This window comes from Bombina bombina, chromosome 2, assembly GCF_027579735.1.
Source record: "Bombina bombina isolate aBomBom1 chromosome 2, aBomBom1.pri, whole genome shotgun sequence".
Lineage (NCBI taxonomy): Eukaryota > Metazoa > Chordata > Amphibia > Anura > Bombinatoridae > Bombina > Bombina bombina.
Window position 1 is genome coordinate 1,991,184 of NC_069500.1, and position 24,359 is coordinate 2,015,542.

The window sequence follows — 24,359 nt, forward strand, 5'->3', positions numbered from 1 at the left end:
CTACCCCTCACACCCAGCAGCTAATACAGCCCCTCTTTATTCACTATCTACCCCTCACACCCAGCAGCTAATACAGCCCCTCTTTATTCAGTATCTACCCCTCACACCCAGCAGCTAATACAGCCCCCTCTTTATTCACTATCTACCCCTCACACCCAGCAGCTAATACAGCCCCTCTTTATTCAGTATCTACCCCTCACACCCAGCAGCTAATACAGCCCCTCTTTATTCACTATCTACCCCTCACACCCAGCAGCTAATACAGCCCCTCTTTATTCACTATCTACCCCTCACACCCAGCAGCTAATACAGCCCCTCTTTATTCAGTATCTACCTCTCACACCCAGCAGCTAATACAGCCCCTCTTTATTCAGTATCTACCTCTCACACCCAGCAGCTAATACAGCCCCTCTTTATTCAGTATCTACCCCTCACACCCAGCAGCTAATACAGCCCCTCTTTATTCACTATCTACCCCTCACACCCAGCAGCTAATACAGCCCCCTCTTTATTCACTATCTACCCCTCACACCCAGCAGCTAATACAGCCCCCTCTTTATTCAGTATCTACCTCTCACACCCAGCAGCTAATACAGCCCCCTCTTTATTCAGTATCTACCCCTCACACCCAGCAGCTAATACAGCCCCTCTTTATTCAGTATCTACCCCTCACACCCAGCAGCTAATACAGCCCCTCTTTATTCAGTATCTACCTCTCACACCCAGCAGCTAATACAGCCCCTCTTTATTCACTATCTACCCCTCACACCCAGCAGCTAATACAGCCCCTCTTTATTCACTATCTACCCCTCACACCCAGCAGCTAATACAGCCCCCTCTTTATTCACTATCTACCCCTCACACCCAGCAGCTAATACAGCCCCTCTTTATTCACTATCTACCCCTCACACCCAGCAGCTAATACAGCCCCTCTTTATTCAGTATCTACCCCTCACACCCAGCAGCTAATACAGCCCCTCTTTATTCACTATCTACCCCTCACACCCAGCAGCTAATACAGCCCCTCTTTATTCACTATCTACCCCTCACACCCAGCAGCTAATACAGCCCCTCTTTATTCACTATCTACCCCTCACACCCAGCAGCTAATACAGCCCCTCTTTATTCACTATCTACCTCTCACACCCAGCAGCTAATACAGCCCCTCTTTATTCACTATCTACCCCTCACACCCAGCAGCTAATACAGCCCCTCTTTATTCACTATCTACCCCTCACACCCAGCAGCTAATACAGCCCCCTCTTTATTCAGTATCTACCTCTCACACCCAGCAGCTAATACAGCCCCTCTTTATTCAGTATCTACCCCCTCACACCCAGCAGCTAATACAGCCCCCTCTTTATTCACTATCTACCCCTCACACCCAGCAGCTAATACAGCCCCTCTTTATTCACTATCTACCCCTCACACCCAGCAGCTAATACAGCCCCTCTTTATTCACTATCTACCCCTCACACCCAGCAGCTAATACAGCCCCCTCTTTATTCACTATCTACCCCTCACACCCAGCAGCTAATACAGCCCCTCTTTATTCAGTATCTACCCTCACACCCAGCAGCTAATACAGCCCCTCTTTATTCACTATCTACCCCCTCACACCCAGCAGCTAATACAGCCCCTCTTTATTCACTATCTACCTCTCACACCCAGCAGCTAATACAGCCCCTCTTTATTCACTATCTACCCCTCACACCCAGCAGCTAATACAGCCCCCTCTTTATTCACTATCTACCCCCTCACACCCAGCAGCTAATACAGCCCCTCTTTATTCACTATCTACCCCTCACACCCAGCAGCTAATACAGCCCCTCTTTATTCAGTATCTACCCCTCACACCCAGCAGCTAATACAGCCCCTCTTTATTCAGTATCTACCCCTCACACCCAGCAGCTAATACAGCCCCCTCTTTATTCACTATCTACCCCTCACACCCAGCAGCTAATACAGCCCCTCTTTATTCACTATCTACCCCTCACACCCAGCAGCTAATACAGCCCCCTCTTTATTCAGTATCTACCCCTCACACCCAGCAGCTAATACAGCCCCCTCTTTATTCACTATCTACCCCTCACACCCAGCAGCTAATACAGCCCCTCTTTATTCACTATCTACCCCTCACACCCAGCAGCTAATACAGCCCCCTCTTTATTCAGTATCTACCCTCTCACACCCAGCAGCTAATACAGCCCCCTCTTTATTCACTATCTACCCCTCACACCCAGCAGCTAATACAGCCCCTCTTTATTCAGTATCTACCTCTCACACCCAGCAGCTAATACAGCCCCCTCTTTATTCACTATCTACCCCTCACACCCAGCAGCTAATACAGCCCCTCTTTATTCAGTATCTACCCCTCACACCCAGCAGCTAATACAGCCCCCTCTTTATTCACTATCTACCCCTCACACCCAGCAGCTAATACAGCCCCTCTTTATTCAGTATCTACCCCTCACACCCAGCAGCTAATACAGCCCCTCTTTATTCAGTATCTACCCCTCACACCCAGCAGCTAATACAGCCCCTCTTTATTCAGTATCTACCTCTCACACCCAGCAGCTAATACAGCCCCTCTTTATTCACTATCTACCTCTCACACCCAGCAGCTAATACAGCCCCTCTTTATTCACTATCTACCTCTCACACCCAGCAGCTAATACAGCCCCCTCTTTATTCAGTATCTACCCCCTCACACCCAGCAGCTAATACAGCCCCTCTTTATTCAGTATCTACCCCCTCACACCCAGCAGCTAATACAGCCCCTCTTTATTCACTATCTACCCCTCACACCCAGCAGCTAATACAGCCCCCTCTTTATTCACTATCTACCCCTCACACCCAGCAGCTAATACAGCCCCTCTTTATTCACTATCTACCCCTCACACCCAGCAGCTAATACAGCCCCTCTTTATTCACTATCTACCCCTCACACCCAGCAGCTAATACAGCCCCTCTTTATTCACTATCTACCCCTCACACCCAGCAGCTAATACAGCCCCTCTTTATTCACTATCTACCCCTCACACCCAGCAGCTAATACAGCCCCCTCTTTATTCAGTATCTACCCCTCACACCCAGCAGCTAATACAGCCCCCTCTTTATTCACTATCTACCTCTCACACCCAGCAGCTAATACAGCCCCTCTTTATTCAGTATCTACCCCCTCACACCCAGCAGCTAATACAGCCCCTCTTTATTCAGTATCTACCCCTCACACCCAGCAGCTAATACAGCCCCCTCTTTATTCACTATCTACCTCTCACACCCAGCAGCTAATACAGCCCCTCTTTATTCACTATCTACCCCTCACACCCAGCAGCTAATACAGCCCCTCTTTATTCACTATCTACCCCTCACACCCAGCAGCTAATACAGCCCCCTCTTTATTCACTATCTACCCCTCACACCCAGCAGCTAATACAGCCCCCTCTTTATTCACTATCTACCCCTCACACCCAGCAGCTAATACAGCCCCTCTTTATTCACTATCTACCCCTCACACCCAGCAGCTAATACAGCCCCCTCTTTATTCAGTATCTACCCCTCACACCCAGCAGCTAATACAGCCCCTCTTTATTCACTATCTACCCCTCACACCCAGCAGCTAATACAGCCCCCTCTTTATTCAGTATCTACCCCTCACACCCAGCAGCTAATACAGCCCCCTCTTTATTCAGTATCTACCCCTCACACCCAGCAGCTAATACAGCCCCTCTTTATTCAGTATCTACCCCTCACACCCAGCAGCTAATACAGCCCCTCTTTATTCACTATCTACCCCTCACACCCAGCAGCTAATACAGCCCCTCTTTATTCAGTATCTACCCCTCACACCCAGCAGCTAATACAGCCCCTCTTTATTCACTATCTACCCCTCACACCCAGCAGCTAATACAGCCCCTCTTTATTCACTATCTACCTCTCACACCCAGCAGCTAATACAGCCCCTCTTTATTCACTATCTACCCCTCACACCCAGCAGCTAATACAGCCCCCTCTTTATTCACTATCTACCCCTCACACCCAGCAGCTAATACAGCCCCTCTTTATTCACTATCTACCCCTCACACCCAGCAGCTAATACAGCCCCTCTTTATTCAGTATCTACCCCTCACACCCAGCAGCTAATACAGCCCCTCTTTATTCAGTATCTACCCCTCACACCCAGCAGCTAATACAGCCCCTCTTTATTCACTATCTACCCCTCACACCCAGCAGCTAATACAGCCCCCTCTTTATTCAGTATCTACCCCTCACACCCAGCAGCTAATACAGCCCCCTCTTTATTCACTATCTACCCTCACACCCAGCAGCTAATACAGCCCCCTCTTTATTCACTATCTACCCCTCACACCCAGCAGCTAATACAGCCCCTCTTTATTCAGTATCTACCCCTCACACCCAGCAGCTAATACAGCCCCCTCTTTATTCACTATCTACCCCTCACACCCAGCAGCTAATACAGCCCCCTCTTTATTCAGTATCTACCCCTCACACCCAGCAGCTAATACAGCCCCTCTTTATTCAGTATCTACCCCTCACACCCAGCAGCTAATACAGCCCCCTCTTTATTCACTATCTACCCCTCACACCCAGCAGCTAATACAGCCCCCTCTTTATTCACTATCTACCCCTCACACCCAGCAGCTAATACAGCCCCCTCTTTATTCAGTATCTACCCCTCACACCCAGCAGCTAATACAGCCCCCTCTTTATTCAGTATCTACCCCTCACACCCAGCAGCTAATACAGCCCCTCTTTATTCACTATCTACCCCTCACACCCAGCAGCTAATACAGCCCCTCTTTATTCACTATCTACCCCTCACACCCAGCAGCTAATACAGCCCCCTCTTTATTCAGTATCTACCTCTCACACCCAGCAGCTAATACAGCCCCTCTTTATTCACTATCTACCCCTCACACCCAGCAGCTAATACAGCCCCCTCTTTATTCAGTATCTACCCCTCACACCCAGCAGCTAATACAGCCCCCTCTTTATTCACTATCTACCCCTCACACCCAGCAGCTAATACAGCCCCCTCTTTATTCACTATCTACCCCTCACACCCAGCAGCTAATACAGCCCCTCTTTATTCAGTATCTACCCCTCACACCCAGCAGCTAATACAGCCCCCTCTTTATTCACTATCTACCCCTCACACCCAGCAGCTAATACAGCCCCTCTTTATTCAGTATCTACCCCTCACACCCAGCAGCTAATACAGCCCCTCTTTATTCACTATCTACCCCTCACACCCAGCAGCTAATACAGCCCCCTCTTTATTCAGTATCTACCCTCACACCCTAGCAGCTAATACAGCCCCTCTTTATTCAGTATCTACCCCTCACACCCAGCAGCTAATACAGCCCCTCTTTATTCACTATCTACCCCTCACACCCAGCAGCTAATACAGCCCCCTCTTTATTCAGTATCTACCCCTCACACCCAGCAGCTAATACAGCCCCCTCTTTATTCACTATCTACCCCTCACACCCAGCAGCTAATACAGCCCCTCTTTATTCACTATCTACCCCTCACACCCAGCAGCTAATACAGCCCCTCTTTATTCACTATCTACCTCTCACACCCAGCAGCTAATACAGCCCCTCTTTATTCACTATCTACCCCTCACACCCAGCAGCTAATACAGCCCCCTCTTTATTCAGTATCTACCCCTCACACCCAGCAGCTAATACAGCCCCTCTTTATTCAGTATCTACCCCTCACACCCAGCAGCTAATACAGCCCCTCTTTATTCAGTATCTACCCCTCACACCCAGCAGCTAATACAGCCCCTCTTTATTCACTATCTACCCCTCACACCCAGCAGCTAATACAGCCCCCTCTTTATTCAGTATCTACCCCTCACACCCAGCAGCTAATACAGCCCCCTCTTTATTCAGTATCTACCCCTCACACCCAGCAGCTAATACAGCCCCTCTTTATTCACTATCTACCCCTCACACCCAGCAGCTAATACAGCCCCCTCTTTATTCAGTATCTACCCCTCACACCCAGCAGCTAATACAGCCCCTCTTTATTCAGTATCTACCCCTCACACCCAGCAGCTAATACAGCCCCCTCTTTATTCAGTATCTACCCCTCACACCCAGCAGCTAATACAGCCCCTCTTTATTCACTATCTACCCCTCACACCCAGCAGCTAATACAGCCCCCTCTTTATTCAGTATCTACCCCTCACACCCAGCAGCTAATACAGCCCCTCTTTATTCACTATCTACCCCTCACACCCAGCAGCTAATATAGCCCCTCTTTATTCACTATCTACCCTCACACCCAGCAGCTAATACAGCCCCTCTTTATTCACTATCTACCCCTCACACCCAGCAGCTAATACAGCCCCTCTTTATTCACTATCTACCTCTCACACCCAGCAGCTAATACAGCCCCTCTTTATTCAGTATCTACCTCTCACACCCAGCAGCTAATACAGCCCCTCTTTATTCACTATCTACCCCTCACACCCAGCAGCTAATACAGCCCCTCTTTATTCACTATCTACCCCTCACACCCAGCAGCTAATACAGCCCCTCTTTATTCAGTATCTACCCCTCACACCCAGCAGCTAATACAGCCCCCTCTTTATTCAGTATCTACCCCTCACACCCAGCAGCTAATACAGCCCCTCTTTATTCACTATCTACCCCTCACACCCAGCAGCTAATACAGCCCCCTCTTTATTCAGTATCTACCCCTCACACCCAGCAGCTAATACAGCCCCCTCTTTATTCAGTATCTACCCCTCACACCCAGCAGCTAATACAGCCCCCTCTTTATTCACTATCTACCCCTCACACCCAGCAGCTAATACAGCCCCCTCTTTATTCACTATCTACCCCTCACACCCAGCAGCTAATACAGCCCCCTCTTTATTCACTATCTACCCCTCACACCCAGCAGCTAATACAGCCCCTCTTTATTCACGTATCTACCCCTCACACCCAGCAGCTAATACAGCCCCCTCTTTATTCACTATCTACCCCTCACACCCAGCAGCTAATACAGCCCCTCTTTATTCAGTATCTACCCCTCACACCCAGCAGCTAATACAGCCCCTCTTTATTCAGTATCTACCCCTCACACCCAGCAGCTAATACAGCCCCCTCTTTATTCACTATCTACCCCTCACACCCAGCAGCTAATACAGCCCCTCTTTATTCACTATCTACCCCTCACACCCAGCAGCTAATACAGCCCCTCTTTATTCACTATCTACCCCTCACACCCAGCAGCTAATACAGCCCCCTCTTTATTCAGTATCTACCCCTCACACCCAGCAGCTAATACAGCCCCCTCTTTATTCACTATCTACCCCCTCACACCCAGCAGCTAATACAGCCCCTCTTTATTCACTATCTACCCCTCACACCCAGCAGCTAATACAGCCCCTCTTTATTCAGTATCTACCCCTCACACCCAGCAGCTAATACAGCCCCTCTTTATTCACTATCTACCCCTCACACCCAGCAGCTAATACAGCCCCTCTTTATTCAGTATCTACCCCTCACACCCAGCAGCTAATACAGCCTCCTCTTTATTCAGTATCTACCCCTCACACCCAGCAGCTAATACAGCCCCCTCTTTATTCACTATCTACCCCTCACACCCAGCAGCTAATACAGCCCCTCTTTATTCACTATCTACCCCTCACACCCAGCAGCTAATACAGCCCCTCTTTATTCACTATCTACCCCTCACACCCAGCAGCTAATACAGCCCCTCTTTATTCACTATCTACCCCTCACACCCAGCAGCTAATACAGCCCCTCTTTATTCACTATCTACCCCCTCACACCCAGCAGCTAATACAGCCCCCTCTTTATTCACTATCTACCTCTCACACCCAGCAGCTAATACAGCCCCCTCTTTATTCAGTATCTACCCCTCACACCCAGCAGCTAATACAGCCCCTCTTTATTCACTATCTACCTCTCACACCCAGCAGCTAATACAGCCCCCTCTTTATTCACTATCTACCCCTCACACCCAGCAGCTAATACAGCCCCTCTTTATTCAGTATCTACCCCTCACACCCAGCAGCTAATACAGCCCCCTCTTTATTCACTATCTACCTCTCACACCCAGCAGCTAATACAGCCCCCTCTTTATTCACTATCTACCCCTCACACCCAGCAGCTAATACAGCCCCCTCTTTATTCAGTATCTACCCCTCACACCCAGCAGCTAATACAGCCCCTCTTTATTCAGTATCTACCCCTCACACCCAGCAGCTAATACAGCCCCTCTTTATTCAGTATCTACCTCTCACACCCAGCAGCTAATACAGCCCCTCTTTATTCAGTATCTACCTCTCACACCCAGCAGCTAATACAGCCCCTCTTTATTCACTATCTACCCCTCACACCCAGCAGCTAATACAGCCCCTCTTTATTCACTATCTACCCCCTCACACCCAGCAGCTAATACAGCCCCTCTTTATTCAGTATCTACCCCCGACACCCAGCAGCTAATACAGCCCCCTCTTTATTCAGTATCTACCCCTCACACCCAGCAGCTAATACAGCCCCTCTTTATTCAGTATCTACCCCCTCACACCCAGCAGCTAATACAGCCCCTCTTTATTCACTATCTACCCCTCACACCCAGCAGCTAATACAGCCCCTCTTTATTCACTATCTACCCCTCACACCCAGCAGCTAATACAGCCCCTCTTTATTCACTATCTACCCCTCACACCCAGCAGCTAATACAGCCCCTCTTTATTCAGTATCTACCCCTCACACCCAGCAGCTAATACAGCCCCTCTTTATTCACTATCTACCCCTCACACCCAGCAGCTAATACAGCCCCTCTTTATTCACTATCTACCCCTCACACCCAGCAGCTAATACAGCCCCCTCTTTATTCACTATCTACCTCTCACACCCAGCAGCTAATACAGCCCCTCTTTATTCAGTATCTACCCCTCACACCCAGCAGCTAATACAGCCCCTCTTTATTCAGTATCTACCCCTCACACCCAGCAGCTAATACAGCCCCTCTTTATTCACTATCTACCCCTCACACCCAGCAGCTAATACAGCCCCTCTTTATTCAGTATCTACCCCTCACACCCAGCAGCTAATACAGCCCCTCTTTATTCAGTATCTACCCCTCACACCCAGCAGCTAATACAGCCCCTCTTTATTCAGTATCTACCCCTCACACCCAGCAGCTAATACAGCCCCTCTTTATTCAGTATCTACCCCTCACACCCAGCAGCTAATACAGCCCCTCTTTATTCACTATCTACCCCTCACACCCAGCAGCTAATACAGCCCCTCTTTATTCAGTATCTACCCCTCACACCCAGCAGCTAATACAGCCCCTCTTTATTCACTATCTACCTCTCACACCCAGCAGCTAATACAGCCCCCTCTTTATTCACTATCTACCCCTCACACCCAGCACCTAATACAGCCCCCTCTTTATTCAGTATCTACCCCTCACACCCAGCAGCTAATACAGCCCCCTCTTTATTCAGTATCTACCCCTCACACCCAGCAGCTAATACAGCCCCCTCTTTATTCACTATCTACCTCTCACACCCAGCAGCTAATACAGCCCCCTCTTTATTCACTATCTACCCCTCACACCCAGCACCTAATACAGCCCCCTCTTTATTCAGTATCTACCCCTCACACCCAGCAGCTAATACAGCCCCTCTTTATTCAGTATCTACCCCTCACACACAGCAGCTAATACAGCCCCCCTCTTTATTCACTATCTACCTCTCACACCCAGCAGCTAATACAGCCCCTCTTTATTCACTATCTACCCCTCACACCCAGCAGCTAATACAGCCCCTCTTTATTCAGTATCTACCCCTCACACCCAGCAGCTAATACAGCCCCTCTTAATTCACTATCTACCTCACCCACCCAGCAGCTAATACAGCCCCCTCTTTATTCAGTATCTACCCCTCACACCCAGCAGCTAATACAGCCCCCTCTTTATTCACTATCTACCCCTCACACCCAGCAGCTAATACAGCCCCTCTTTATTCACTATCTACCCCTCACACCCAGCAGCTAATACAGCCCCTCTTTATTCAGTATCTACCCCTCACACCCAGCAGCTAATACAGCCCCTCTTTATTCAGTATCTACCCCCTCACACCCAGCAGCTAATACAGCCCCCTCTTTATTCACTATCTACCCCTCACACCCAGCAGCTAATACAGCCCCCTCTTTATTCACTATCTACCCCTCACACCCAGCAGCTAATACAGCCCCCTCTTTATTCAGTATCTACCCCTCACACCCAGCAGCTAATACAGCCCCCTCTTTATTCAGTATCTACCCCTCACACCCAGCAGCTAATACAGCCCCTCTTTATTCACTATCTACCCCTCACACCCAGCAGCTAATACAGCCCCCTCTTTATTCACTATCTACCCCTCACACCCAGCAGCTAATACAGCCCCTCTTTATTCACTATCTACCCCTCACACCCAGCAGCTAATACAGCCCCTCTATATTCACTATCTACCCCTCACACCCAGCAGCTAATACAGCCCCCTCTTTATTCAGTATCTACCCCTCACACCCAGCAGCTAATACAGCCCCTCTTTATTCAGCATCTACCTCTCACACCCAGCAGCTAATACAGCCCCCTCTTTATTCACTATCTACCCCTCACACCCAGCAGCTAATACAGCCCCTCTTTATTCACTATCTACCTCTCACACCCAGCAGCTAATACAGCCCCTCTTTATTCACTATCTACCTCTCACACCCAGCAGCTAATACAGCCCCCTCTTTATTCAGTATCTACCCCTCACACCCAGCAGCTAATACAGCCCCTCTTTATTCAGTATCTACCTCTCACACCCAGCAGCTAATACAGCCCCTCTTTATTCAGTATCTACCCCTCACACCCAGCAGCTAATACAGCCCCTCTTTATTCAGTATCTACCTCTCACACCCAGCAGCTAATACAGCCCCCTCTTTATTCAGTATCTACCCCTCACACCCAGCAGCTAATACAGCCCCTCTTTATTCAGTATCTACCCCTCACACCCAGCAGCTAATACAGCCCCTCTTTATTCACTATCTACCCCTCACACCCAGCAGCTAATACAGCCCCTCTTTATTCAGTATCTACCCCTCACACCCAGCAGCTAATACAGCCCCCTCTTTATTCACTATCTACCTCTCACACCCAGCAGCTAATACAGCCCCTCTTTATTCAGTATCTACCTCTCACACCCAGCAGCTAATACAGCCCCTCTTTATTCAGTATCTACCCCTCACACCCAGCAGCTAATACAGCCCCTCTTTATTCAGTATCTACCCCTCACACCCAGCAGCTAATACAGCCCCTCTTTATTCACTATCTACCTCTCACACCCAGCAGCTAATACAGCCCCCTCTTTATTCACTATCTACCTCTCACACCCAGCAGCTAATACAGCCCCTCTTTATTCAGTATCTACCTCTCACACCCAGCAGCTAATACAGCCCCTCTTTATTCAGTATCTACCTCTCACACCCAGCAGCTAATACAGCCCCCTCTTTATTCACTATCTACCCCTCACACCCAGCAGCTAATACAGCCCCCTCTTTATTCAGTATCTACCCCTCACACACAGCAGCTAATACAGCCCCTCTTTATTCAGTATCTACCCCTCACACCCAGCAGCTAATACAGCCCCCTCTTTATTCAGTATCTACCCCTCACACCCAGCAGCTAATACAGCCCCCTCTTTATTCAGTATCTACCTCTCACACCCAGCAGCTAATACAGCCCCTCTTTATTCAGTATCTACCTCTCACACCCAGCAGCTAATACAGCCCCTCTTTATTCACTATCTACCTCTCACACCCAGCAGCTAATACAGCCCCTCTTTATTCAGTATCTACCTCTCACACCCAGCAGCTAATACAGCCCCCTCTTTATTCACTATCTACCCCTCACACCCAGCAGCTAATACAGCCCCTCTTTATTCACTATCTACCCCTCACACCCAGCAGCTAATACAGCCCCCTCTTTATTCAGTATCTACCCCTCACACCCAGCAGCTAATACAGCCCCCTCTTTATTCACTATCTACCCCTCACACCCAGCAGCTAATACAGCCCCTCTTTATTCACTATCTACCCCTCACACCCAGCAGCTAATACAGCCCCCTCTTTATTCACTATCTACCCCTCACACCCAGCAGCTAATACAGCCCCTCTTTATTCAGTATCTACCCCTCACACCCAGCAGCTAATACAGCCCCCTCTTTATTCACTATCTACCCCTCACACCCAGCAGCTAATACAGCCCCCCTCTTTATTCACTATCTACCCCTCACACCCAGCAGCTAATACAGCCCCCTCTTTATTCAGTATCTACCCCTCACACCCAGCAGCTAATACAGCCCCCTCTTTATTCACTATCTACCCCTCACACCCAGCAGCTAATACAGCCCCCTCTTTATTCAGTATCTACCCCTCACACCCAGCAGCTAATACAGCCCCTCTTTATTCACTATCTACCCCTCACACCCAGCAGCTAATACAGCCCCCTCTTTATTCAGTATCTACCCCTCACACCCAGCAGCTAATACAGCCCCCTCTTTATTCAGTATCTACCCCTCACACCCAGCAGCTAATACAGCCCCTCTTTATTCAGTATCTACCCCTCACACCCAGCAGCTAATACAGCCCCTCTTTATTCACTATCTACCCCTCACACCCAGCAGCTAATACAGCCCCCTCTTTATTCAGTATCTACCCCTCACACCCAGCAGCTAATACAGCCCCCTCTTTATTCACTATCTACCCCTCACACCCAGCAGCTAATACAGCCCCCTCTTTATTCACTATCTACCCCCTCACACCCAGCAGCTAATACAGCCCCCTCTTTATTCACTATCTACCCCTCACACCCAGCAGCTAATACAGCCCCTCTTTATTCACTATCTACCCCTCACACCCAGCAGCTAATACAGCCCCCTCTTTATTCAGTATCTACCCCTCACACCCAGCAGCTAATACAGCCCCCTCTTTATTCACTATCTACCCCTCACACCCAGCAGCTAATACAGCCCCTCTTTATTCAGTATCTACCCCTCACACCCAGCAGCTAATACAGCCCCCTCTTTATTCAGTATCTACCTCTCACACCCAGCAGCTAATACAGCCCCCTCTTTATTCAGTATCTACCTCTCACACCCAGCAGCTAATACAGCCCCCTCTTTATTCACTATCTACCTCTCACACCCAGCAGCTAATACAGCCCCTCTTTATTCACTATCTACCCCTCACACCCAGCAGCTAATACAGCCCCCTCTTTATTCACTATCTACCCCTCACACCCAGCAGCTAATACAGCCCCTCTTTATTCAGTATCTACCCCTCACACCCAGCAGCTAATACAGCCCCTCTTTATTCAGTATCTACCCCTCACACCCAGCAGCTAATACAGCCCCTCTTTATTCAGTATCTACCCCCTCACACCCAGCAGCTAATACAGCTCCTCTTTATTCAGTATCTACCTCTCACACCCAGCAGCTAATACAGCCCCTCTTTATTCACTATCTACTCCTCACACCCAGCAGCTAATACAGCCCCTCTTTATTCAGTATCTACCTCTCACACCCAGCAGCTAATACAGCCCCTCTTTATTCACTATCTACCCCTCACACCCAGCACCTAATACAGCCCCCTCTTTATTCACTATCTACCCCTCACACCCAGCAGCTAATACAGCCCCTCTTTATTCACTATCTACCCCTCACACCCAGCAGCTAATACAGCCCCTCTTTATTCAGTATCTACCTCTCACACCCAGCAGCTAATACAGCCCCTCTTTATTCAGTATCTACCTCTCACACCCAGCAGCTAATACAGCCCCCTCTTTATTCAGTATCTACCCCTCACACCCAGCAGCTAATACAGCCCCCTCTTTATTCAGTATCTACCCCTCACACCCAGCAGCTAATACAGCCCCCTCTTTATTCACTATCTACCCCTCACACCCAGCAGCTAATACAGCCCCCTCTTTATTCAGTATCTACCCCTCACACCCAGCAGCTAATACAGCCCCCTCTTTATTCAGTATCTACCCCTCACACCCAGCAGCTAATACAGCCCCTCTTTATTCAGTATCTACCCCTCACACCCAGCAGCTAATACAGCCCCTCTTTATTCACTGCTTAACTTCGAGTCAGTTCTTTATACATCACTACACAATTCATCTTCATACTATCATTTCCACTTACCTCATGTTAGTAATGAGTTTCTTGATGGAGTCAGACACGGTGCGGGAGTGGCCAGCAAGCACTGACCACTGAGGAGGGTCCTTAGGATTAGCAGCAAGAGAACGCGCTGTCTGGATGAGACCCCCTGAGCTCTCCAGCATTGCTTTAGCAGAGCTAATAATGGGCCCCATAGCACGAAGACCCTAATGAGAGAAATGTGAGTTAGGTCACTTGGGAAACTCAACAATGGTCACCCTAATGGTCAAGATGGTGGTGGAAGACATCAGAACACTTGTACTGTGTGTAACTAGGTGCCCTAGTCCATAGGTCATTACAATCTAGTCCAGAAAGTTTCCAAAGGGAAACCTGTCAGCAAATCAATGCTAAGGTATGCTAGAACGCAGAACAGTGCTACAATAGTGCCCGCTCGGTAGTGTTGCCTGTGTATTGTGCTACACTAGTGCCCCTTGTGTAATGTTACATGCATATTGTGCTACACTAATCCCCGCTGGGTAGTGTTACCTGCTCCTTGTGTGACACAGCCCTCCCCAGGTGATATGTGTATTTATCTGCCTATCCCCTGGTGTACAGTGTGCTGCTCCTTGTGTGACACAGCCCTCCCCAGGTGATATGTGTATTTATCTGCCTATCCCCTGGTGTACAGTGTGCTGCTCCTTTGCTCCATATTGAGCAAAAAGAGGCTGCTTCTAGGGTGGTAACTAGCTATACAACAAGCTATTATGCTATTGTTTGTTCCCAGGTTGAGCGCTTCTATCTTTTTATTTATACTTTCACTATTAGTCATTGCTGTTCTCACAAGACTGGCTCTTTGTAGTGCCAGGAATCTACAGCCGTCCGTAATCACTCTCTACCGTCATTAGTCCTCCACACTTACAAATCTCTCTATGCGGAATTGACTACGTCCTGTCAAACTATATGATAATCATATGTGGCAGCATTTTAAATTCTTCCAATATTCTTAATAGCATTTCAGAGAGATAATCTGTTATACTATCGTATCACAGTGTTATTATTGTATAATATACCTAAACATGATTTCATCAAATTAAACCTATTTTAAACACCACGACTGTCGGTGTGAGTGTAATGTCGAACTAAATACCAAAATATAAATCGATATTATAATATTAGGTAGCTAACCCATAATCAGCGTTAACATTTATTTAAGAACATTTTTTTGTTCTGTATTATATCCTTTGTTAAAAGATAATAAAAAAAAAAAGTAAAAAAAAGTAAATTTTTTTATTTGCTTCTTTTTTTTGTATTATGGATCAAGAGGCTGTGCAGGATGTTACCTGTAGCTTATGTTTTGATGCCCAGGTGGAACCCCCAGTACCTTTTTGTTCTTCATGTAGAAAGAACTTTAGCTTATAGAAATAGACACTTTAGCCCTGAGCCATCATTAGCTAAGGTGGATGCTGTGCAGTTTCAGATGTGCCGCAGCTGTCTCCTCAAGAGTTCCAATCTTATTCATCTGCACATGCAGTGCCCTGCGTTTCCTCTCATGCTCCGTCTGGGGTTACTTTGCAAGATATTCCTGCCCACGTATCCTCTGCGGTATCTGAGGAGCTGTCTGCTTTTCCCATGTTGCAGGGAAAACGCAAAAGGAAATTTAAAGAAACAGTAAGGTTTACTGAAGTGGCTAATCAAGGTATTTCCTCTCAGAAGTCTGAGGATGATGATTCTTTGGGTTTGGCTGAAATTATTTCAGATATCACAGGAGGAAAGGGATCTTTATTTCCTCAGGATAAAAATAATAAGCAGAAAGGGCGTCAGAGTAATTTTTGTTCCGTTCGTAACTTTAGAGATAAACCATCCACTTCCTCTTCTAAGCAGGAACTATCCAAGTCTTCCTGGAAGTCTGGTCTGTCTTGACACAAGGGGAAATAGTCTAAGAAACCTGCGGCTGACTCCAAGTTTCTAAAACATCAGGCACCTCTACACTTTTTTGTTAGCTTCTTTTTTTTATTTTTCCTTCGGCCAAATGACTGGGGATTATGGGTAAGGGAAGTGACATATATAGCAGTTTTGCTGTATGCTCTTTGCAATCTCCTGCTGGCCAGGAGTGATATTCCCACTAGTAATTGTTGATTCCGTGGACGCACCATATCCGGAAAGAAATACATTTATCAGGTAAGCATAAAACACAATTTATGCTTACCTGATAAATTTATTTCTCTTGTGGTGTATCCAGTCCACGGATCATCCATTACTTGTGGGATATTCTCCTTCCCAACAGGAAGTTGCAAGAGGACACCCACAGCAGAGCTGCTATATAGCTCCTCCCCTAACTGCCATATCCAGTAATTCGACTGAAAACACGCAGAGAAAGGAGAAACCATAGGGTGCAGTGGTGACTGTAGTTTAAAATTAAAAAATACCTGCCTTAAAATGACAGGGCGGGCCGTGGACTGGATACACTACAAGAGAAATAAATTTAACAGGTAAGCATAAATTATGTTTTCTCTTGTAAGGTGTATCCAGTCCACGGATCATCCATTACTTGTGGGATACCAATACCAAAGCTAAAGTACACGGATGAAGGGAGGGACAAGGCAGGTACTTAAACGGAAGGTACCACTGCCTGTAAAACCTTTCTCCCAAAAATAGCCTCAGAAGAAGCAAAAGTATCAAATTTGTAGAATTTTTAAAAAGTATGAAGCGAAGACCAAGTTGCCGCCTTTCAAATCTGTTCAACAGAAGCCTCATTTTTAAAGGCCCAAGTGGAAGCCACAGCTCTAGTAGAATGAGCTGTAATCCTTTTAGGAGGCTGCTGTCCAGCAGTCTCATAGGCTAAGCAGATTATGCTTCTTAGCCAAAAAGAAAGAGAGGTTGCCGAAGCCTTTTGACCTCTCCTCTGTCCTGAGTAGACAACAAACAAAGCAGATGTTTGTCGAAAATCTTTAGTAGCTTGTAAGTAAAACTTTAAAGCATGAACCACATCCAGATTGTGTAATAGACGTTCCTTCTTTGAAGAAGGATTAGGACACAAGGATGGAACAACAATCTCTTGATTGATATTCTTGTTAGATACCACCTTAGGTAAAAACCCAGGTTTGGTACGTAGGACTAGCTTATCCGTATGGAAAATCAGATAAGGAGAATCACATTGTAAGGCAGATAACTCGGAGACTCTGCGAGCCGAGGAGATAGCTACCAAAAAAAGAACTTTCCAAGATAAAAGTTTGATATCTATGGAATGAAGAGGTTCAAACGGAACTCCTTGAAGAACCTTAAGAACCAAATTTAGGCTCCATGGTGGAGCAACAGGTTTAAACACAGGCTTGATTCTAACTAAAGCCTGACAAAATGCCTGAACGTCTGGAACATCTGCCAGACGCTTGTGCAAAGAATAGACAGAGCAGAAATCTGTCCCTTTAAGGAACTAGCTGACAATCCTTTTTCCAAACCTTCTTGGAGAAAGGATAATATCCTGGGAATCCTGACTTTACTCCATGAGTAACCCTTGGATTCACACCAATAAAGATATTTACGCCATATTTTATGGTAAATTTTCCTGGTGACAGGCTTTCGTGCCTGTATTAAGGTATCAATGAGTGACTCGGAGAAGCCACGCTTTGATAAAATCAAGCGTTCAATCTACAGGCAGTCAGTCTCAGAGAAATTAGATTTGGATGGTTGAAAGGACCCTAAAATAGAAGCTCCTGTCTCAGAGGCAGAGTCCATGGTGGAAAGGATGACATGTCCACCAGATCTGCATACCAGGTCCTGCGTGGCCACGCAGACGCTATCAAAGTCACCGATGCTCTCTCCTGCTTGACCTTGGCAATCAGTCGAGGGAGTAGAGGAAACGGTGGAAACACATAAGCCAGGTTGAAGGACCAGGGCGCTGCTAGAGCATCTATTAGCGTCGCCTTGGGATCCCTGGACCTTGATCCGTAACAAGGAAGCTTGGCGTTCTGGCGAGATGCCATGAGATCCAGTTCTGGTGTGCCCCAACGATGAATCAATTGTGCAAACACCTCCGGATGGAGCTCCCACTCACCCGGATGAAAAGTCTGACGACTTAAAAAATCCGCCTCCCAGTTCTCTACACCTGGGATATGGATAGCTGATAGGTGGCAAGAGTGAGTCTCTGCCCAGCGAATTATCTTTGAGACTTCTAACATCGCTAGGGAACTTCTTGTTCCCCCTTGATGGTTGATGTAAGCCACAGTCGTGATGTTGTCCGACTGAAATCTGATGTACCTCAGAGTTGCTAACTGAGGCCAAGCCTGAAGAGCATTGAATATCGCTCTTCCAGAATATTTATTGGAAGAAGTGTCTCCTCCTGAGTCCACGATCCCTGAGCCTTCAGGGAGTTCCAGACTGCACCCCAACCTAGAAGGCTGGCATCTGTTGTTACAATTGTCCAATCTGGCCTGCGAAAGGTCATACCTTTGGACAGATGGACCCGAGACAACCACCAGAGAAGAGAATCTCTGGTCTCTTGATCCAGATTTAGTAGAGGGGACAAATCTGTGTAATCCCCGTTCCACTTCCAATTCTAGAAAAAAACATAATTTATGCTTACCTAATAAATTTATTTCTCTTGTAGTGTATCCAGTCCACGGATCATCCATTACTTGTGGGATTTTCACCTTCCCAACAGGAAGTTGCAAGAGGATCACCCACAGCAGAGCTGCTATATAGCTCCTCCCCTAACTGTCATATCCAGTCATTCGACCGAAAACAAACAGAGAAAGGAGAAACCATAGGGTGCAGTGGTGACTGTAGTTTAATTAAAATTTAGACCTGCCTTAAAAGGACAGGGCGGGCCGTGGACTGGATACACTACAAGAGAAATAAATTTATCAGATAAGCATAAATTATGTTTTCTCTTGTTAAGTGTATCCAGTCCACGGATCATACATTACTTGTGGGATACCAATACCAAAGCTAAAGTACACGGATGATGGGAGGGACAAGGCAGGATTAAGCGGAAGGAACCACTGCCTGAAGAACCTTTCTCCCAAACACAGCCTCCGAAGAAGCAAAGTATCAAATTTGTAAAATTTTTGAAAAAGTGTGAAGCGAAGACCAAGTCGCAGCCTTGCAAATCTGTTCAACAGAGGCCTCATTTTTGAAGGCCCAGGTGGAAGCCACAGCTCTAGTAGAATGAGCTGTAATCCTTTCAGGGGGCTGCTGTCCAGCAGTCTCATAGGCTAGGAGTATTACGCTCCGAAGCCAAAAGGAAAGAGAGGTTGCCGAAGCTTTTTGACCTCTCCTCTGTCCAGAGTAAACGACAAACAGGAAAGATGTTTGACGAAAATCCTTAGTAGCTTGTAAGTAAAACTTCAAGGCACGGACTACGTCCAGATTATGTAAAAGACGTTCCTTCTTTGAAGAAGGATTAGGGCACAACGATGGAACAACAATCTCTTGATTGATATTCTTGTTAGAAACTACTTTAGGTTAAAACCCAGGTTTGGTGCGCAGAACTACCTTATCTGCATGAAAAATCAGATAAGGAGAATCACATTATAAGGCAGATAGCTCAGAGACTCTCCGAGCCGAGGAAATAGCCATCAAAAACAGAACTTTCCAAGATAAAAGTTTAATATCAATGGAATGAAGGGGTTCAAACGGAACTCCTTGAAGAACCTTAAGAACCAAGTTTAAGCTCCACGGGGGAGCAACAGGTTTAAACACAGGCTTAATTCTAACCAAAGCCTGGCAAAATGCCTGGACGTCTGGAACCTCTGCCAGACGCTTGTGCAAAAGAATAGACAGAGCAGAAATCTGTCCCTTTAAGGAACTAGCTGATAATCCTTTGTCCAAGCCCTCTTGGAGAAAAGACAATATTCTAGGAATCCTAACCTTACTCCATGAGTAATTCTTGGATTCACACCAATAAAGATATTTACTCCATATCTTGTGGTAGATTTTCCTGGTAACAGGCTTTCGTGCCTGTATTAAAGTATCAATGACTGACTCGGAGAAGCCACGCTTTGATAGAATCAAGCGTTCAATCTCCATGCAGTCAGTCTCAGAGAAATTAGATTTGGATGATTGAAAGTACCTTGTATCAGAAGGTCCTGTCTTAGAGGCAGAGTCCATGGTGGAAAGGATGACATGTCCACTAGGTCTGCATACCAAGTCCTGCGTGGCCACGCAGGTGCTATCAGAATCACCGATACTCTCCTGTTTGATTTTGGCAATCAGTCGAGGGAGCAGAGGAAACGGTGGAAACACATAAGCCAGGTTGAAGAACCAAGGCACTGCTAGAGCATCTATCAGCGTCGCTTCTGGGTCCCTGGACCTGGATCCGTAACAAGGAAGCTTGGCGTTCTGGCGAGACGCCATGAGATCCAACTCTGGTTTGCCCCAACGATGAATCAACTGAGCAAACACCTCTGGATGGAGTTCCCACTCCCCCGGATGGAAAGTCTGACGACTTAGAAAATCTGCCTCCCAGTTCTCCACGCTTGGGATATGGATTGCTGACAGGTGGCAAGTGTGTTACTCTGCCCAGCGAATTATTTTTAAGACTTCTAACATCGCTAGGGAACTCCTGGTTCCCCCTTGATGGTTGATGTAAGCCACAGTCGTGATGTTGTCCGACTGAAATCTGATGAACCTCAGTGTTGCTAACTGAGTCCAAGCCAGAAGAGCATTGAATATCGCTCTTAACTCCAGAATATTTATTGGAAGGAGTTTCTCCTCCTGAGTCCACGATCCCTGTGCCTTCAGGGAATTCCAGACTGCACCCCAACCTAGAAGGCTGGCATCTGTTGTTACAATTGTCCAATATGGCCTGCGAAAGGTCATACCCTTGGACAGGTGTACCCGAGACAACCACCAGAGAAGAGAATCTCTGGTCTCTTGATCCAGATTTAGAAGAGGGGACAAATCTGTGTAATCCCCATTCCACTGACTCAGCATGCATAATTGCAGCGGTCTGAGATGAAGGCAAGCAAATGGCACTATGTCCATTGCCGCTACCATTAAGCCGATTACCTACATACACTGAGCTACCGAAGGGCGCGGAATGGAGTGAAGAACACGGCAAGCATTTAGAAGTTTTGATAACCTGGACTCCGTCAGGTAAATTTTCATTTCTACAGAATCTATAAGAGTCCCTAAGAAGGAGACTCTTGTGAGTGGGGATAGAGAACTCTTTTCCTCGTTCAATTTCCACCCGTGCGACCTCAGAAATGCCAGAACTATCTCTGTATGAGACTTGGCAACTTGAAAGCTTGACGCCTGTATCAGGATGTCGTCTAGATACGGAGCCAAGGCTATGCCTCGTGGTCTTAGAACCGCCAGAAGTGAGCCCAGAACCTTTGTAAAGATTCTCGGGGCTGTAGCTACAAATTGGTAATGCCTGTCTAGAAAGGCAAACCTTAGAAACCGATGGTGATCTTTGTGAATCGGTATGTGAAGGTAGGCATCCTTTAAGTCCACTGTGGTCATGTACTGACCTTCTTGAATCATGGGTAGGATGGTCCGAATAGTTTCCATTTTGAAAGATGGAACTCTGAGGAATTTGTTTAAGATCTTTAGATCCAAAATTGGTCTGAAGGTTCCCTCTTTTTTGGGAACCACAAACAGATTCGAATAAAAACCCTGTCCTTGTTCCGTCCGCGGAACTGGATGGATCACTCCCATAACTAGGAGGTCTTGCACACAGCGTAGGAATGCCTCTTTCTTTATCTGATTTGCAGATAGCCTTGAAAGATGAAATCTCCCTTGTGGAGGGGAAGCTTTGAAGTCCAGAAGATATCCCTGAGATATGATCTCCAACGCCCAGGGATCCTGAACATCTCTTGCCCACGCCTGGGCGAAGAGAGAAAGTCTGCCCCCTACTAGATCCGTCGCCGGATATGGGGGCTGTTCCTTTATGCTGTCTTAGAGGCAGCAGCAGGCTTTCTGGCCTGCTTGCCTTTGTTCCAGGACTGGTTAGGTTTCCAGGCCTGCTTAGATTGAGCAAAAGTTCCCTCTTGTTTTGAAGCGGAGGAAGTTGATGCTGCACCTGCCTTGAAATTTCGAAAGGCACGAAAATTAGACTGTTTGGCCTTTGCTTTGGCCCTGTCCTGAGGAAGGGTGTGACCCTTACCTCCAGTAATGTCAGCAATAATTTCCTTCAAACCAGGCCCGAATAAGGTCTGCCCCTTGAAAGGAATGTTGAGTAATTTAGACTTCGAAGTCACGTCAGCTGACCAGGATTCAAGCCATAGCGCCCTACGCACTTGGATGGCGAATCCGGAATTCTTAGCCGTTAGTTTAGTCAAATGAACAATGGCATCAGAAACAAATGAGTTAGCTAGCTTAAGTGTTCTAAGCTTGTCAATAATTTCAGTCAATGGAGCTGTATGGATGGCCTCTTCCAGGGCCTCAAACCAGAATGCCGCCGCGGCCGTGACAGGCACAATGCATGCAAGGGGCTGTAAAATAAAACCTTGTTGAATAAACATTTTCTTAAGGTAACCCTCCAATTTTTTATCCATTGGATCTGAAAAAGCACAACTGTCCTCAACCGGGATAGTAGTACGCTTTGCTAAAGTAGAAACTGCTCCCTCCACCTTAGGGACCGTCTGCCATAAGTCCCGTGTAGTGGCGTCTATTGGAAACATTTTTCTAAATATAGGAAGTGGGGAAAAAGGCACACCCGGTCTATCCCACTCCTTGCTAATAATTTCTGTAAGCCTTTTAGGTATAGGAAAAACATCAGTACACACCGGTACCGCATAGTATTTATCCAGCCTACACAATTTCTCTGGTACTGCAACTGTGTTACAGTCATTCAGAGCAGCTAATACCTCCCCAAGCAACACACGGAGGTTCTCAAGATTAAATTTAAAATTAGAAATCTCTGAATCAGGTTTCCCCGAATCAGAGATGTCACCCACAGACTGAAGCTCTCCGTCCTCATGATCTGCATATTGTGACGCAGTATCAGACATGGCCCTTACAGCATCTGCGCGCTCTGTATTTCTCCTAACCCCAGAGCAATCGCGCTTGCCTCTTAATTCAGGCAACCTGGATAATACCACTGACAGGGTATTATTCATGATTGCAGCCATGTCCTGCAAGGTAATCGCTATGGGCGTCCCTGATGTAATTGGCGCCATATTAGCGTGCATCCCCTGAGCGGGAGGCGAAGGGTCTGACACGTGGGGAGAGTTAGTCGGCATAACTTCCCCCTCGTCAGAATCTTCTGGTGATATTTCTTTTATAGTTAAAGACTGATCTTTACTGTTTAAGGTGAAATCAATACATTTAGTACACATTCTCCTATGGGGCTCCACCATGGCTTTCAAACATAATGAACAAGTAGTTTCCTCTGTGTCAGACATGTTTAAACAGACTAGCAATGAGACTAGCAAGCTTGGAAAACACTTTAAACAAGTTTACAAGCAATATAAAAAACGTTACTGCACCTTTAAGAAACACAAATTTTGTCAAAATTTGAAATAACAGTGAAAAAAGGCAGTTACACTAACGAAATGTTTACAGTGTATGTAACAAGTTAGCAGAGCATTGCACCCACTTGCAAATGGATGATTAACCCCTTAATACCCAAAACTGAATAATAAAAGACAAAAACTTTTTTTTTTTGTTTTTGTTTTTTTCAAACAGTCACAACAACTGCCACAGCTCTACTGTGGCTTTTTACCTCCCTCAAAAACGACTTTGAAGCCTTTTGAGCCCTCCAGAGATGTCCTGGATCATGCAGGAAGAAGCTGGATGTCTGTGTCAGTAATTTTAGCTGCACAGAAAAGCACTAAAATAGGCCCCTCCCACTCATATTGCAACAGTGGAAAGCCTAAGGAAACTGTTACTAGGCAAAATTCAAGCCAGCCATGTGGAAAAAAACTAGGCCCCAATAAGTTTTATCACCAAATACATATAAAAACGATTAAACATGCCAGCAAACGTTTTATATTACATTTTTATAAGAGTATGCATCTCTATTAATAAGCCTGATACCAGTCGCTATCACTGCATTTAAGGCTTTACTTACATTAGTTCGGTATCAGCAGCATTTTCTAGCAAATTCCATCCCTAGAAAAATATTAACTGCACATACCTTATTGCAGGAAAACCTGCACGCCATTCCCCCTCTGAAGTACCTCACTCCTCAGAATATGTGAGAACAGCC

At 46.7% G+C, this 24,359-nt stretch overlaps 1 protein-coding gene across 1 annotated transcript in view; it reads right to left on the reverse strand.

The window, feature by feature from the left end:
* Nucleotides 1-24,359, reverse strand: part of TLN1 (talin 1) — a gene marked incomplete in the record, with an annotated part of 895,533 nt that overhangs the window by 250,642 nt on the left and 620,532 nt on the right. The window contains 1 exon segment of the mRNA XM_053700951.1: nt 14,255-14,436. Within this exon segment, the coding sequence (XP_053556926.1) occupies nt 14,255-14,436 (182 nt within the window).